Below are 14009 nucleotides of genomic sequence, written 5' to 3'. Positions count from 1 at the left end.
AGACGACTCAGCTTCTACACCCCCACCCGCCAGCTCCGCTCCGCCGACCTCGCCCTCGCCACAGTCCCCCGCTTCCGAAGAGCGGCCTTCAGCGGCAGATCGTTCTCCTACCTCGCCGCCATATCCTGGAACACCCTCCCCATCCACCTAGGGCAGACCCAAGACCTGCTAACCTTCAGAAAACTCCTCAAACCTGGCTTTTCGAGCAGTAGCAGCATTCCCCCCCCCCCCCCCCCCCCCAGCGCCTTGAGACCCTCACGGGTGAGTAGTGCGCTTTACAAATGATATGATTGATTGATTGATTGATTGATTGATTGATTGATTGAATCATGCAGCGACACTGCTCTCCTACATCGAGACGTCTGACCACATGACCTCTTCATTAGCCAGACTCAAATGGCTCCCTCTACAAGAGCAATATACATTCAGGTCAGCGTGTATAGAGTTTAAAGCACTGAAACGTAGGACACCTCTCTACCCCACGAAGGAGCTTAAAGTAACAGGTAGCTGGACGCACCTTTGAAGTACAAATCATTTCCACCTAGAAAACAAAAGATGAACAAAACTTCCACTTAATTTTACTTGTTCACTGGTGTTTTAAAGACCTGGAACAAGGTATGCCTTGAGATTAGGCAAGACCCTAACTTTAACTTTTTCAAACAATGACTGAAAACTGGCCTGCCTCTAGACTGTGTGTACAAATACTAAACCAATTTACACTGCAAAACACATTGTAAATTGTGATTATATTTTAGGACTATATATATTTCATACTTATGACTTGTTTGTAGTAAACATCTCGTTTTTGTAAACCCTTTCTGTAATTTCTCAAAGGTTTAAAGCTGCCTTATGCTACTTAAGTAGCCCATGTTTATTTGATGTACAGATGCGCATCATATCCTCTCACACCATATGTAAAGTGCTCTAACATCCCTTCGGATAATGTCCACGCTTGATGTGTTGAAAAATAAATGAACAACAGTAAATTACCTTGAGGACACCCTTCTGATGCAACGTAATGCAATCAACGACACAGCATGCCCATATTGCGAGGGACACTGTGTAATTATCTGTTGAGTATAGCTGAGTGTAGTGGATAAACAAACATCTGTTGTTCCTTTTCCATAATAAGCAGTTATAACTCCCCTGGGCGTGCAATAGTAAAACAGATTTCAATTACATGCTGTGCTAAATAGAATAAAGCAAATACATGTTGATGTTTATGCGTAATGTTTTTTTACACAAAAATAGCTACATTATTTAAATGTGATAGATGTACAATGCGTGTAAACTTTCAAATAAGAAGCTTAAAATACACTGCTGAGAAAAAGAGGAACGTGTCAGATATTGACAGCTCAATTCTATTGCTTTGTAACTGCTGGGCGGGAGCAAAATGAGGTAAACAGAAATGGAGCTGCGCGCAGAAAGCAGAATTAACCATGCAGCGGCAGAAGAACGGAGCTGCTCTCATCTCCGAAGTTCCGTACCCGCACTCCACGTTCATTATCACTCGTTTCTGAATAGTACGACCGTTCCCGTTTCTGCAATCTCTCTCTTGTGCCTAGCTCTCACCCTTTCATCAGTAACAACTCCCACAAGGGACCATCTTGGTAACCTTCTCCCATGGCAGCATCTGCTGCTACCAAGTCATGCAGGTTCCAGCAGCTATAGTCCCTTCCCTCAGAATTCTAGAAAATTCTTCATATCCAATGTCATCATCAGTACATACCCACCTTAATCCATCATAACTAGTTTCCCCAAATTCAGTATTAGCTCCCTGCCTATCACTGAAACTCCTCCAATGTCTGTCTCACCCACCTAGCATCAGTGCTTTGTAGTTGTGCCTCTATGTTAATTTACAATATTTTTTCACCAGATATTTCTTTGACCATACCAAGACCTCGATCCTACATCTCCATGTTAATACTGAGGTATGACTAGTCAATATTTGACTAGTCAAACTTCACTTCTTCATGTCAGTATCATTACATTCCACCAATTTGTAATCTCTCCACTAACTTCAGACCACTACCACCTTCTCAGTCGTTATGTAACCCCTGCTTTCACCCTCAAAGGAGATCCCTTTCACCCTATAACATATATAACTCCATGAGATAACCCAAAGCTCTCTACAATAAGAGGGATTCCTCTTTCTTTTACGTAACTATCTATTCAAACTATCAACATTCTGTAGTTGAAGCATTTACCAATTTACCCTGTACCCGGTATACTTTGTCTGCAGTCTGCTTAAGGGCCCATCTATAGCTGAATCACAATCAATGTATGGTACAGTAGATGCATTTGTATAGGGATTCATCTCCAGGATGCTGAATCAAAGCACATAGGCGCACTAGTAGCATGGGAGCATGTTTAGTTGTAAAAGAGTGGAAATGCCATTATATCTAAGTGGGATCTTACTGAGGTCATGCAAAAGTGACCAAAATTATGCTATTACATTCGCAGAGGTCGCTACCGTTACATATGCGGTGGAAGAAAGAGGTCTGAGATAAAGAGCACATCACATACACTTTACATACATTTGTAGTTGATTCTGTCCAAGTTCAACTATGCGGTCAAATGCAAAGTTTGAAAAAAAAATATTTCTTTTTATTGATTATCAACATTAACAAAGCAATCAAGATGTATAGCGGTTCTTAATTGGGGATTGCAGTCATCGCCTACGAAGCCTGTGCTAGTATCCCATTTCCATTGTACATTAGTGCTCCCGCTCGCGGGGTCTGGGGAAGAAGGATCGAGAAAACAGAAAGAGAAATGGGGGGGTTGGGGAGGAGAAGAAGGGGGATACTCTCTGGCCCCTAGAGGTGGCGTGTTTGCAGGCTGCATAGATATGTGCTACCTGTGTGCAAATGGGTCCCATCCACCCTGCGCCTCCCTATTAGTCTACCTTGGAAGTCTCATTTTGGTCCAGGGGGTGACAGTGAAGATAGCTCTGCCGGGGTTCCCAGATGTCCCGAGGGTGAGCCTGTGCAGGCATCCGCTCCCAATATTCGGACAACTGGTCTTGGCAGAACTCTGCGTCCCTGAGCCAATCAGTGACCAGCAGACTCAAGCGACTGCCCCGGCACATCGCTATTCTCCGCTTGGCCATCAATAAAAGCATAGCCGCTAATTTCCTGACTGTCCTCGGCACTGTGCACACATATCCAAGCTACGCCATCTGGGGTAGCGCTCAAAGTTGTGCTCTAACATCGCCTCCAGTACCTCAAATGTGGTTCCCCGTGCAAGACCAGGCCTGGTGCACGAACGTCGCATCCTGAGCCCGGCACCGCACACAGCTTGCATCGTCACTCAAGCCAGTTGGTGCAACCATTCAGGGGGGTCCTGTATAGTCCGTTTATGAACTTAAAGTGGACTAGCCTCAGCCTGTAATTAGCGGACAACTCCCTGGCTTCCGTGCAGCAATAGGCCCATTTATCTTCCTCTAATGGGATTCCCCGTATCTCCTCCCACTCGCGCCGCTCCGGAGGGACACTGACAGGTGCTGTGCGCTGCATGCCTGAGTATAGCCAAGTAATGAATTTACAAAGTGACTGGTTTCCTAGAAAGTCTTCTAATACCTGGAAAGTTGTGGGCACTATCGGGATCGAGGCAAAGAGACCACGCTCAGAGCTGGTAATATGTAATTCACTCAGTAGGCCTGTATTCTCCTCCACAAGCGTTCAGTCCAGTGTTATGAATGATCCTTCGGGGAACACATTTCCCATAGTGTGTAATCAGAGCTTCCTCAGTCCGAAAAAGGTAAATCCGGGTGCCTCAGTAGTGGCACTGATGGGCAAACATTGCATCAAGTTCTGCCCTGCGTCTCAGCTCTCGCTGTGCCCAAACTGTGCATCGAACCATGTTTGCCTCCATGCTCGGCCTGGTCTGTAGAGGTCCATGTGCAGTGGTGTCAGGGCTGCTTGGTCATGTTCAAGCGCTGTGTCTGCCATAAATTGAGTGAGGTAGAGCCAATAAAACCCATACTGGGCCTGCACACAGTTGTAGTACAATTCCATGTCTGGGGCTCCCAGGCCCCCTTGTTCAAAAGGTGTCAGTCTCGCAGGAGACCCTGGGTTGTTTACCAGCCCAGGCGAGAGTGTTCAGGTTCAAGTGCAGTCTGTGCCTAAAGTCAGTGCTAAGAGGTAGTGGGAGGTTAACAAATACATACAAAAACTTAGGGAGCACAACTATCTCTGCTAATGTGAGCCGTCCCGCGAGGGACAGCGGTAATGCCGTCCAGCGGCTTAGGCGTCAAATGCAAAGTTAGCTTCAAACTTTAATCAGCTCAGAGTATATTTTCTTCTCAGTTGGGTACTACTCTAAAGCAACCAAATGCAGGTGAAACTTCCACTGTAAGTTTGTGTGTTGATCTCAGACAAAGTCTCTCCTACACACAACGCAAGGGATGCTAGCTAAGACTGTTTAGACAGACCATCATCTCTGTACTTGTCATGCAACCCTGCCTTTTGGCCATGTCATTGTTTAGTTCCTCCATGCTACAGACTGACCATTAGAAATGGTTGGGTCCAGAATGCACAAGTTACTACTTGTGTAACAATATATCTGTAAGACATTAGTTATTGAGAGATTCCTTACCATAGAATATCCCCAGGCGGATCCAGTGTGACGCCTGGGGATATTCTAAGGTAAGGAATCTATCGCCAACGTGTCTCTTTCAGATACATGCAACAAGAGGTGCTTCCCTCTCCTTTCTCTCGGATGATGAATCAAGTCAAACAATTGCACTTGACTTCATGAAAAATTTCTGAGAGGGGGCAATATATGGAGCAGCATGAGGACATGTAGTGAGAAGGGAAGACAGCAACAGTGGCAAGTACTAAACCCCCTAAAGCACCCAACTTATTTAGTGTCTATTACCTTATTACAGGTGCCCTCATACCCGAGCACTGAAATGAAATTAAATGAAATTTGATTTGTAAAGCGCAAGGCTGCCCTAGAGCGTCCCAGCGCTAGCTTCATATACATTAGGAGGGAAAAGGTGGTGCAGCCATGACATACTACACCATGTCCTGGGACAGCCAATAGGACCTATCACACTGTAGAAAAGGTAAACCAAGATTTATACCCAATTACTACATCAATTGTCACAAACCATGAGCTTGGCAATGACCCAGTCATGGAGACATAATCCCTCCACAGGTTAAAAGGAGAACTATTTTGCTTGTATCCCTGTCACCAACATAGTCTAGCAAAGGGCAGGGCCGGCTCTAGGCATGTGCAAGCTGTGCACCTGCACAGGGCCACCAAACCCCAGGGGCCACCACGCCAATATATATCCTTAATATATTAATCCTCTGAGGATGGATACATATTTGCGTGGTGGCCCCTGGCAGGAATTTGGCGGCCTCCGGCTCTGTTCCACTTCTAAACTCCCTGACCCCTCCCCTCTTTACTGGCCTGCGCGCTCCGCCCCGCCCGGACCCCCTCTTCCGGGCCCCCTACCTACGCTCCCTGCCCAGGGCCACCATGAGCCTAGAGCCGACCCTGCATAGGGTTGCTGGGCGTGTCAAAATCATGTGGCAAACTTGTCTGGAGACTCATGTCATTCGTATTTTATAAAAGAAAAATTAATAGTTCTGGGGGAACAATAAAATGAAAAGTAGGTGGACCATAAAGCCTACCTTCCCAAATTCAGACTGACATAAGAAATCAGTCTTTTCACTGCAGCAACTCTGGTGTATCTCCTTCCTTGGCCATTAGCCAATGCAAGAGCTTATACACATTGAAGACAGTGCACATAGATAGCCAAAGAAGCTGTGCAATGTACAAATTATGGCATAGAGCTCTTTGTTAATCATCACTCAGTTCTATCTTTTGGGTAGGAAACAATGATTGATGAAAGAAAATGGATGAAAGACTGTTCCTAGTGTCGAGACTGTGTGTGCACACACCAGAGTTAGACCAGGAGTGAGAGAGAACAGGCTTGAGAATTGTCTCAAGAAAGACATACACTGCTCTTGTTAAGAGGGTATTGTACCAAGAGAGAGATTTACTCTCTCCACTGAGCATTCCTTTTGATCTCTACTCAGCAAGCCTGAGAAAGGCTCTCTCTCTTCATCATCCTTTTCATTGGCTACAAAAATTGCTGTTATCTAAAGCTGGTTGTGTAGCCTAAACCTGTTGACAAGAGAGCTTCATAGCAGCACCCAGATCAATACAGCAATTGAGTTCAATGATTTATTTCATTTCAGAATACTGAAGGGTAAGAGCTGTTTACCTTAAAAGCCTTAGGATAAACAGGTTTATTATTGGGACATCGTATCTTTTCTGGTACCCATTCCATGTCACCTTTGGATTGTGTCATTCCTTCAGACGTCCGTGAAGTGCCTGAAGGCTGCATTTCACCTTGTACATCAGATGTAGTAGCTGTGCTTCAGGTCAAGCACATCATCAACCATATCAAAAGGGGGAGCTCTCAAATTCCCTTCCTAACTATCCCCATCAAGTGGGTGAGCTTTAGAAGACATGCCGGTACAGAATCTCAAATGAGCTAAGGCCCATGCAATGCTGTGGAAATCATTGAGTGGCAAAGAGTAAGCATGGCAGGAGACTGTCCCACTTTCTCCTCAAAGAATGAGTCAAAGCACCATCATACACTTGAGGACTTTGTTAAACCTTACAATCAACCTTTTTCATTTGATGGGGCTTTGAATGTTGACTGCATTACTGCATCTGGTGACAACAACATAATTATCAATAAATGTTCTTTGTAATTGCTCAGGAGTATTCGAAGGTTCAATAAAATCGAAGCATGTAGAAATAGTGAAGTGTGAACATGGGTGATCCTATTGGGATATGATGCATATCATGATAAAGACTTCACTATTGTGCTCTGACATTTGTAACCCTATTTTTGTTTTTACTTCCTGCTGTCTTCAATTTACATTTTTATAAACCAGGGAAATAAACTAAAGATGAGTAGCCATCTAAATAACTAATCATATATTGCCTTTCCCTCAAGCTCTCAAAATACATACAAAATCAAATGTGAAGATTCAAAACACGTTTGCATCTGCCGACAGTAGAAGGTCCCAAACTGCCCTCTGGATTGAAATATTACAAGTGCTAAGGTTGCTTAATAGATAACATGTTCCATGGATGATGGCCCTAACTTGTTATTTCACCAGTCATATCAAAATGCTCCAAGGAAGGAGAACCCCAGAGTCATGTGGCAATTTACCTTCTTTCTAGAAATCTACAGAAATTCAATAATGCATCTTTCTAATAAAAAACGTTGGGCTTTGGTGGCATACTGGCAAAACCATAAGGACAACATCCTACTATACATTGCCATTAGGGTAGATAGTTCTAAAATGCAACATGGCCACCAAAGGGTGCCCTCATGGTTATTAAGGGCCTGATTATGAGCTTACGTCTAATGAAATGGGAGACCCAATATACCTCTGAGGGCTTGGGCAGATTCAAATGAACAGGTCAATGCGCCTTCAAGGGATTTATTCCTGATTATATAGTCTGATTGCTGACTAGAGACTGAAGGTTCGCTTCATGCGGTTCTATTGTAAAAGATTACTACAGATTAAGGCTGTTTGAGTTCTGAGGCATACCGTGAATCTCCGGAGTACATATAACTGAAGTCTTTCTCCATTAAGGAGTGGTAGAACAATTGTCATTACTCACGCTGGTACTTGCTGCATGAGACATTACCAACTCAATCATCAAGCGTCTATTACTTTCCTCATAAACCTAAATAAGCTGCTCAACATTCTGAAAAAGCTACAAGGGGTCAACTCTTTTTAACGTTTACAGTCCTGAAGATGGTCTTATTGATGAAAGCATGAGGACCGAAACGTCGACAAATACACTTCTTAAATCATTTGTTTTATATGAAAAAGTGTACACAATTGCAACAGTGAAGGGGTTAATTATTGTAAAAACGTTTTTCCTTCTTGTTTCATTGTGAGTTAAACCTACAAGTACCCTATATTAATTCTCAGTATAAAAATATTTTTATACTCACACCCGTGTTTGGATATATTTGTCTATGATTTATGAATAAGGGAACAATCTAAGTACGTTTATATTCTACGAAAAGAAATTATAAAAAGAAATTACATTGCAAGTAATATTTGTTAGCTTGCCTTGAATGGTGAACTAAAAGAGTAAAAACAAGTATTGAAATAAATCCCTTGAAGGCACATTTACCTGTTCATTTGATTATGAGCTTAGCATTTACCTGGTGGTCGCAGCGGTCCTGCAACACTCAGCCTGCCGCAGTCGTAATACTGTGGGCAGTCCCACAGTGCAGCAGTGGTTGGATTGCCACTATCGGTTCGACAGCCCTATGGACTACCAAACTCGTAATCAGACCCTAAGTCCTACACTGCACATCTTATGGTTGTCTCAGTACAAATAGTGATCTCTTTCATGCACTGATTTGAGTAGCTTTATGAGCACAGACTGCCCATTAAGCTACATAAATCACTACCTCGGTTACACCACTCGATGCACAATCTCACTTCATTTGCTGTTTTCTAATTCATTATTAGGGTATGGCTTAAATTGTGATCATTCTAATGCTTCCCACAGATGATAGAGCATATTTTTCAGTTAAATTGATAAAGGATACGGCTGCACTGTGTAATACATTATCTCTTTTGAAACTGACATGGACCACTTCAAACGTGCCACTAGGCTTGAATACAAACTGGGAAGGATAAGAAGGGAAATAGTAGTCGCTACCACAGAGTTTCCAACAGTGGTAAAGGTTTGTAGGGTTAAACAGTTGCGGCCTAGTAGCACTGTGCATCCCTGCTTATCATTTTACTGACCCGGTACAGTTTTCCACACACTAATATTGTGTCACAGGTCCACTGCCAGGTACCCAGATGTTTCTGTGAAAGTTACTTCACAAGAAGTTACCCCATTCTGCAGATTACATAATTTATCTGCAATAAACCCTCTTTTAACATGAGTTACTCCTGTCCCTCTTCCCCACCATGCCTAGACCATGATATATGACACGGTGTGACGTGAATGATGGTTGGTGGCAGCTGAATGACAGTCTTGGTTACAGAGTTTTTACAAGCAGCCCACATAGGAAGGCTGCCTATTGCCCTTTCCTGATGATCAGTGCAGTTAGACTATTACCAACCTCTCACTTCTCTTGTGAGTGTGGTGTTTGAGAAATGAGTGCATAGAACGCGGTGGTACCCAGGCAGGAGTTTTTTAAATAAATATGTATCCCAAACAACGTTGTTTTGCATGTTAAGTAATGCAGGTCTTTAAGTAGCTCTTTCCTATCACCTAGCATGTGTGCATGTGCCACTTTTCTTTCTTCCCCACCCCTGCACAACCCATTGTAGCCAGGCAGTTGTTGAGCAGGCTCGACTATGGAAATGCACTCTATGCAGGAATCATCACCCAACTCCTAAAGAGACTCTGGACTCCTCAAAACGCAGTGGCCAACCTCATCCTCAACCTCCTCAAATTGACCCACGTCAACCCCCACCTCAGGAAGCTCCACGGGCTCCCCGTACGGAAAATACGCCAATTCAAGATGCTAATACACACCTACAAGTCCCTACATGACCAAGGACCTGCGTATTTCAACCACGGCCTGAACTACCAACAACCATATGGACACCTGTGCTCCGCCTCCCCCGCCCTCGCTCACACTCCCCGGCATCCGTCGAAGCTACAGCGGAGGACGCTGCTTCTCTTACCTCGTCGCCAAGTCCCGGAATAACTTCCCCCTCCGAACAGCACCCGCTCTCACGGAATTCAGAAAGGACTAAAAACCTGTCTTTGGCTAATTGCAGTAGGATCCTAGCACCTGGCTACCATCATGGGTGATTAGACGCTCACTACAAATCCCGATTGATTGCTTGTGTCTGGATCAGATTAACTAAAGATTTAAAGGAATAACAAAGAACTGCACTTCACTGAAATTCAGGCTAGTTCGGATTGGTCTGCTTGTACCATGCAAAGAAGTAACATCCTGACGAATGTGATCAATGCCATGGCCAATGCTGTCACCTGACTAGAGGGGAAGCACCGCCTGTCAAGTCAAGTCAAGTCAAGTCATAAAATTTGTATAGCGCACTACATACCCAGAGGGTTTCAAGGCGCTAAGGAGGGGAAGGAGGATTACTTGTCAAATATCCACGTTTTAAGTTGTTTTCTGAATGCTAGGTGGTTCTGGGTAAGGCGAAGGTAAGCAGGGAGTGAGTTCCATGTTTTAGCAGCCAGGTAAGAAAAGGATCTGCCTCCCATGGTGGTCTTGTTGATGCGAGGTACAGTGGCGAGGGCTTGGCTGGAAGAACGTAGTTGGCGGGAGGGGGTGTAGAAGGATATTCGTGAGTTGAGGCAATCTGGTCCGATGTTGTAGAGTGATTTGTGTGCGTGGGTAAGCAGTCGGAAAGTGATCCTCTTATTTACGGGTAGCCAGTGGAGGTCTTTAAGGTGAGCAGAGATGTGTTCGTTGCGTGGGATGTCTAATATGATCCTGGCTGAGGCGTTTTGGATTCGTTGGAGTTTCTTCTGGAGTTTTGCGGTAGTACCTGCGTAGAGGGTGTTTCCGTAGTCCAGTCGGCTCGTGACTAGAGCGTGGGTGACTGTTTTCCTTGTTTCGGCGGGGATCCAGCGGAATGTTTTTCTGAGCATGCGAAGAATGTTGAAGCAGGAAGAGGATACGGCGCTGACTTGTCTGTTCATTGAGAGTGAAGAATCCAGGATGATGCCTAGGTTCAGTGCGTGGTCTGTCGGGATGGGTGCTTTTCCGAGGGCTTCCGGCCACCAGGAGTCGTCCCATGCAGAGGGGGAAGTACCTAAGATGAGGACTTCTGTTTTGTCTGAGTTCAGTTTCAGACGGCTTTGTTTCATCCATTCGGCAACTTCTTTCATTCCTTCGTGTAGGTTGGTTTTGGCGGTGTTGGGGTCATTGGTGAGAGAAAGGATCAGTTGAGTGTCGTCCGCGTAGGAGATGATGTTGAGGTTGTGTTGGCGTGCGATGGCCGCGAGGGGGCTCATGTATACGTTGAAGAGTGTGGGACTGAGTGAGGATCCTTGTGGTAGGCCGCAGATGACTTCAGAGGCCTCGGACTTGAATGGTGGAAGGCGGACTCTCTGGGTTCTTCCGGTGAGGAACGAGGTGATCCATTCAAGTGCTTTTCCTTGGATTCCGATGTTTCTGAGGCGTTGTAAAAGGGTGCTGTGGCAGACTGTGTCGAATGCTGCAGAGAGGTCAAGGAGGATGAGGGCGACTGTGTCTCCATTGTCCAGTAGAGTTCGAATGTCGTCTGTTGCTGCGATGAGGGCGGTCTCTGTGCTGTGTTTTGCTCGGAAGCCAGATTGTGAGGGGTCGAGGGATTTGTTGGCTTCGAGGAAGGCGGCGAGCTGGTTGTTGACAGCTTTCTCGATGACTTTGGCCGGGAATGGAAGAAGCGAGATGGGGCGGTAATTTTTGAGTTCGGTGGGGTCTGCTGTTGGTTTTTTCAGAAGGGCGGTGAGTTCAGCGTGTTTCCAGTCTTCTGGGAAGGTGGCGGAGTTGAAGGAACAGTTGATGACGTCTCGGAGGTGCGGTGCTATGACGGAGTCTGCTTTGTTGAAGATGTGGTGGGGACATGGGTCTGTGGGGGATCCTGAGTGGATGGAATTCATCAGGCGGATGGTGTCCTCAGTGGAGATTGGGTTCCAGACGTTAAGGGTGTTCACGGGGGGAAGATGATCAGCAAAAGGTGGGGTGGGTTGGAATCCGGGTTGGTTGTCGAAGCTGTTGTGGATGTCTGCAATCTTGTTGTGGAAAAATGAGGCTAGGGAGTTGCAGAGGGTTTGAGAGGGGGTGATGTCGTTGGAGTTGGCTGAGGGATTGGAAAATTCCTTGACGATGTTGAAGAGTTCCTTGCTGTTGTGGGCGTTGTTGTCGAGTCGATCCTTGAATGCTGTTTTCTTGGCTTTTCGGATCAGTTGATGGTGTATGCGAGTGGCGTTTTTGAAGGCGTCCTTGGTGCTAGTGGTTGGGTCTTTTTTCCAGGCCTTTTCAAGGGAGCGGCAGAGTTTCTTGGACTTCTTGAGATCGTCGTTGAACCATGATGCCTTCTTGCTGCCAGGTTTGTTTTGACGTTTTTTCAGTGGTGCTAGGGTGTCAGCGGTGTTGGATAACCATAGGGTGAGGTTGGCGGCGGCTTCGTTGGCGTTAGAAGAGAGGGCTGGGGAGTTTCGGAGGAGCGATGCGGAGATTTGGTCCGTGGTGATTTTGTTCCAGTTTCTTTGCAGGGTAGGTTGGAGGTGGATGTTGGGTTTTGGTTTGTTGTAGGTGAAGTGAACGCAGCTGTGGTCAGTCCAGAGGAGGTCCGTGGTGTGGCTGAAGGAGACATGATTGCTGGATGTGAAGATGGGGTCGAGTGTGTGACCTGCGATGTGAGTGGGGGAAGTGACTAGTTGTTTAAGTCCGAGGTTGGCGAGGTTGTCCAAGAGGGTGGTGGTGTTGCGGTCGTTGATCTTTTCAAGGTGAAAGTTGAGGTCTCCCAGAAGGATGTAGTCTTTGGAGGGGAGCGCGTGTGGAGTGATGAAGTCCGTGATGTCTTCACTGAATTTTGTTCGGGGTCCTGGTGGTCTGTAGAGGAGAGTGCCTCTTAGTGTTGTTTTGGGGTCGATGTGGATCTGGAAGTGAAGGTGTTCGGAGTTGGCGAGGTTGGCGTCAGAGCTGGTTGAGATGCGGATGTGGCATGTCAGATGGAGTCACAGCAGCAGCCCCTAATTTGCCGAGAAACTGTCCGGTATAATTACACATTTCATACTAGTATTTTGGATGCCTGCAATCAGGAGGGAATCAGACACTGAACATCCAATCCATGCAAAGTTGATCAGTATGCGAATAAACTTAAAGTAGATGGGATGTTTTCATATTTTCAAATGCTGCGCTATTTCTGAGTGTCTGGTGGATCTAGCTAAAAAACTAGAAGATGTCCATGCGAGTCAAATATCAATTTTACCTTTGAAATCCAAGGAGCTCTTTTTAAAAAGCTTCTTAACCTTCTACTAATTTTGCAGTTGATACATCACACTTTCACGATGTTTTTTTGAGGGGGAAATCGACATCAGTTGTCACTAGTTACCAGCTGTGAAAGGTGTTAAATACAAAGATATCCTTCTTCTATACAGTTTTAAATATGCCAGGATGACTTTCTGTTCTGAAAACATTCAACGATTTTTCACTTACAATTATCTTCAACATGCTTAGTTGTGTCTTCTTCTGCAGGGAATACTTGCTTGACTGAAGCAAAGAAAGTCTGTCCAAAAAATAACAAGAGAATATCAGTATATAACAAGCCAAATATGAAATGGCAAGAGTTCACTGCAAAACATTCTGCACATTTGCTTGATATAAGATGAAGAAAAGAGGGCCTTCCTCAATTAAAACCACCATTTTCTCACAAAAGCAGTTCACAAAGAGCACCCGAATCGTTGTTTAGATCAATAAGTGGCATGCCCCCCTTCACTGTTTAAAGTTTAAATTTTTTAGCATAGTTAATTAAAACCATTGCAGTACAAAATCAGTATAAAATAGAACTGCATACTTAATAAAACCAGCTTACCGTAAACACAGTATCTCAATTCATTTTAAAAAACACAACATGTATCCTATTACATTGGCTTTTTAAGATAGGCACAGTTTTGTTTTGTAATGTAGTCTAAAAACATTTAGGGTTCAGATCGTAACGTTTTCTTTTCCAGTGCCTTCATACTTCCCGCTAAATTGACTTTTGCAATAATTACGGTTTTGTTTTATAGGGCTGGCTTAACCCATTTAGGGTTCCATTTTTGGCATTTTCTTTTCCACTGCATTCATAAATTCCACAAACCTGCAGTTCAACTGTGGATCCTGAGATGCAAAACAGGCGAGAACTGCTTTCCTTCGTTTGCGTATCCCTCGATGGTTAAAGTGGTGTTTCAGCAGATGTTTTCGTTCATCCAGCAATTTGTCGCAGGAGCATACATAACAAATGCAGCATGTCCTCTGGCGCTCT

The 14009-nt window shown here is 44.9% G+C and overlaps 1 protein-coding gene across 7 annotated transcripts in view; it reads right to left on the bottom strand.

Annotated features, from left to right (window-relative positions):
- The window catches only part of MYO6 (myosin VI), a 924144-nt gene that overhangs the window by 668265 nt on the left and 241870 nt on the right, over window positions 1-14009 (bottom strand). For all 7 annotated transcript variants that reach the window (XM_086926522.1, XM_086926523.1, XM_086926525.1 and 4 more), the window contains exon 3: window positions 13202-13271. In XM_086926522.1, the coding sequence (XP_086782648.1) occupies window positions 13202-13271 (70 nt within the window). The remainder of the gene's footprint in view (window positions 1-13201; window positions 13272-14009) is intronic.

This window comes from Lissotriton vulgaris, chromosome 6 (genome assembly GCF_964263255.1).
Source record: "Lissotriton vulgaris chromosome 6, aLisVul1.2, whole genome shotgun sequence".
Taxonomy (NCBI): Eukaryota; Metazoa; Chordata; class Amphibia; order Caudata; family Salamandridae; genus Lissotriton; species Lissotriton vulgaris.
This window is presented reverse-complemented; position numbering and strand designations above follow the sequence as displayed.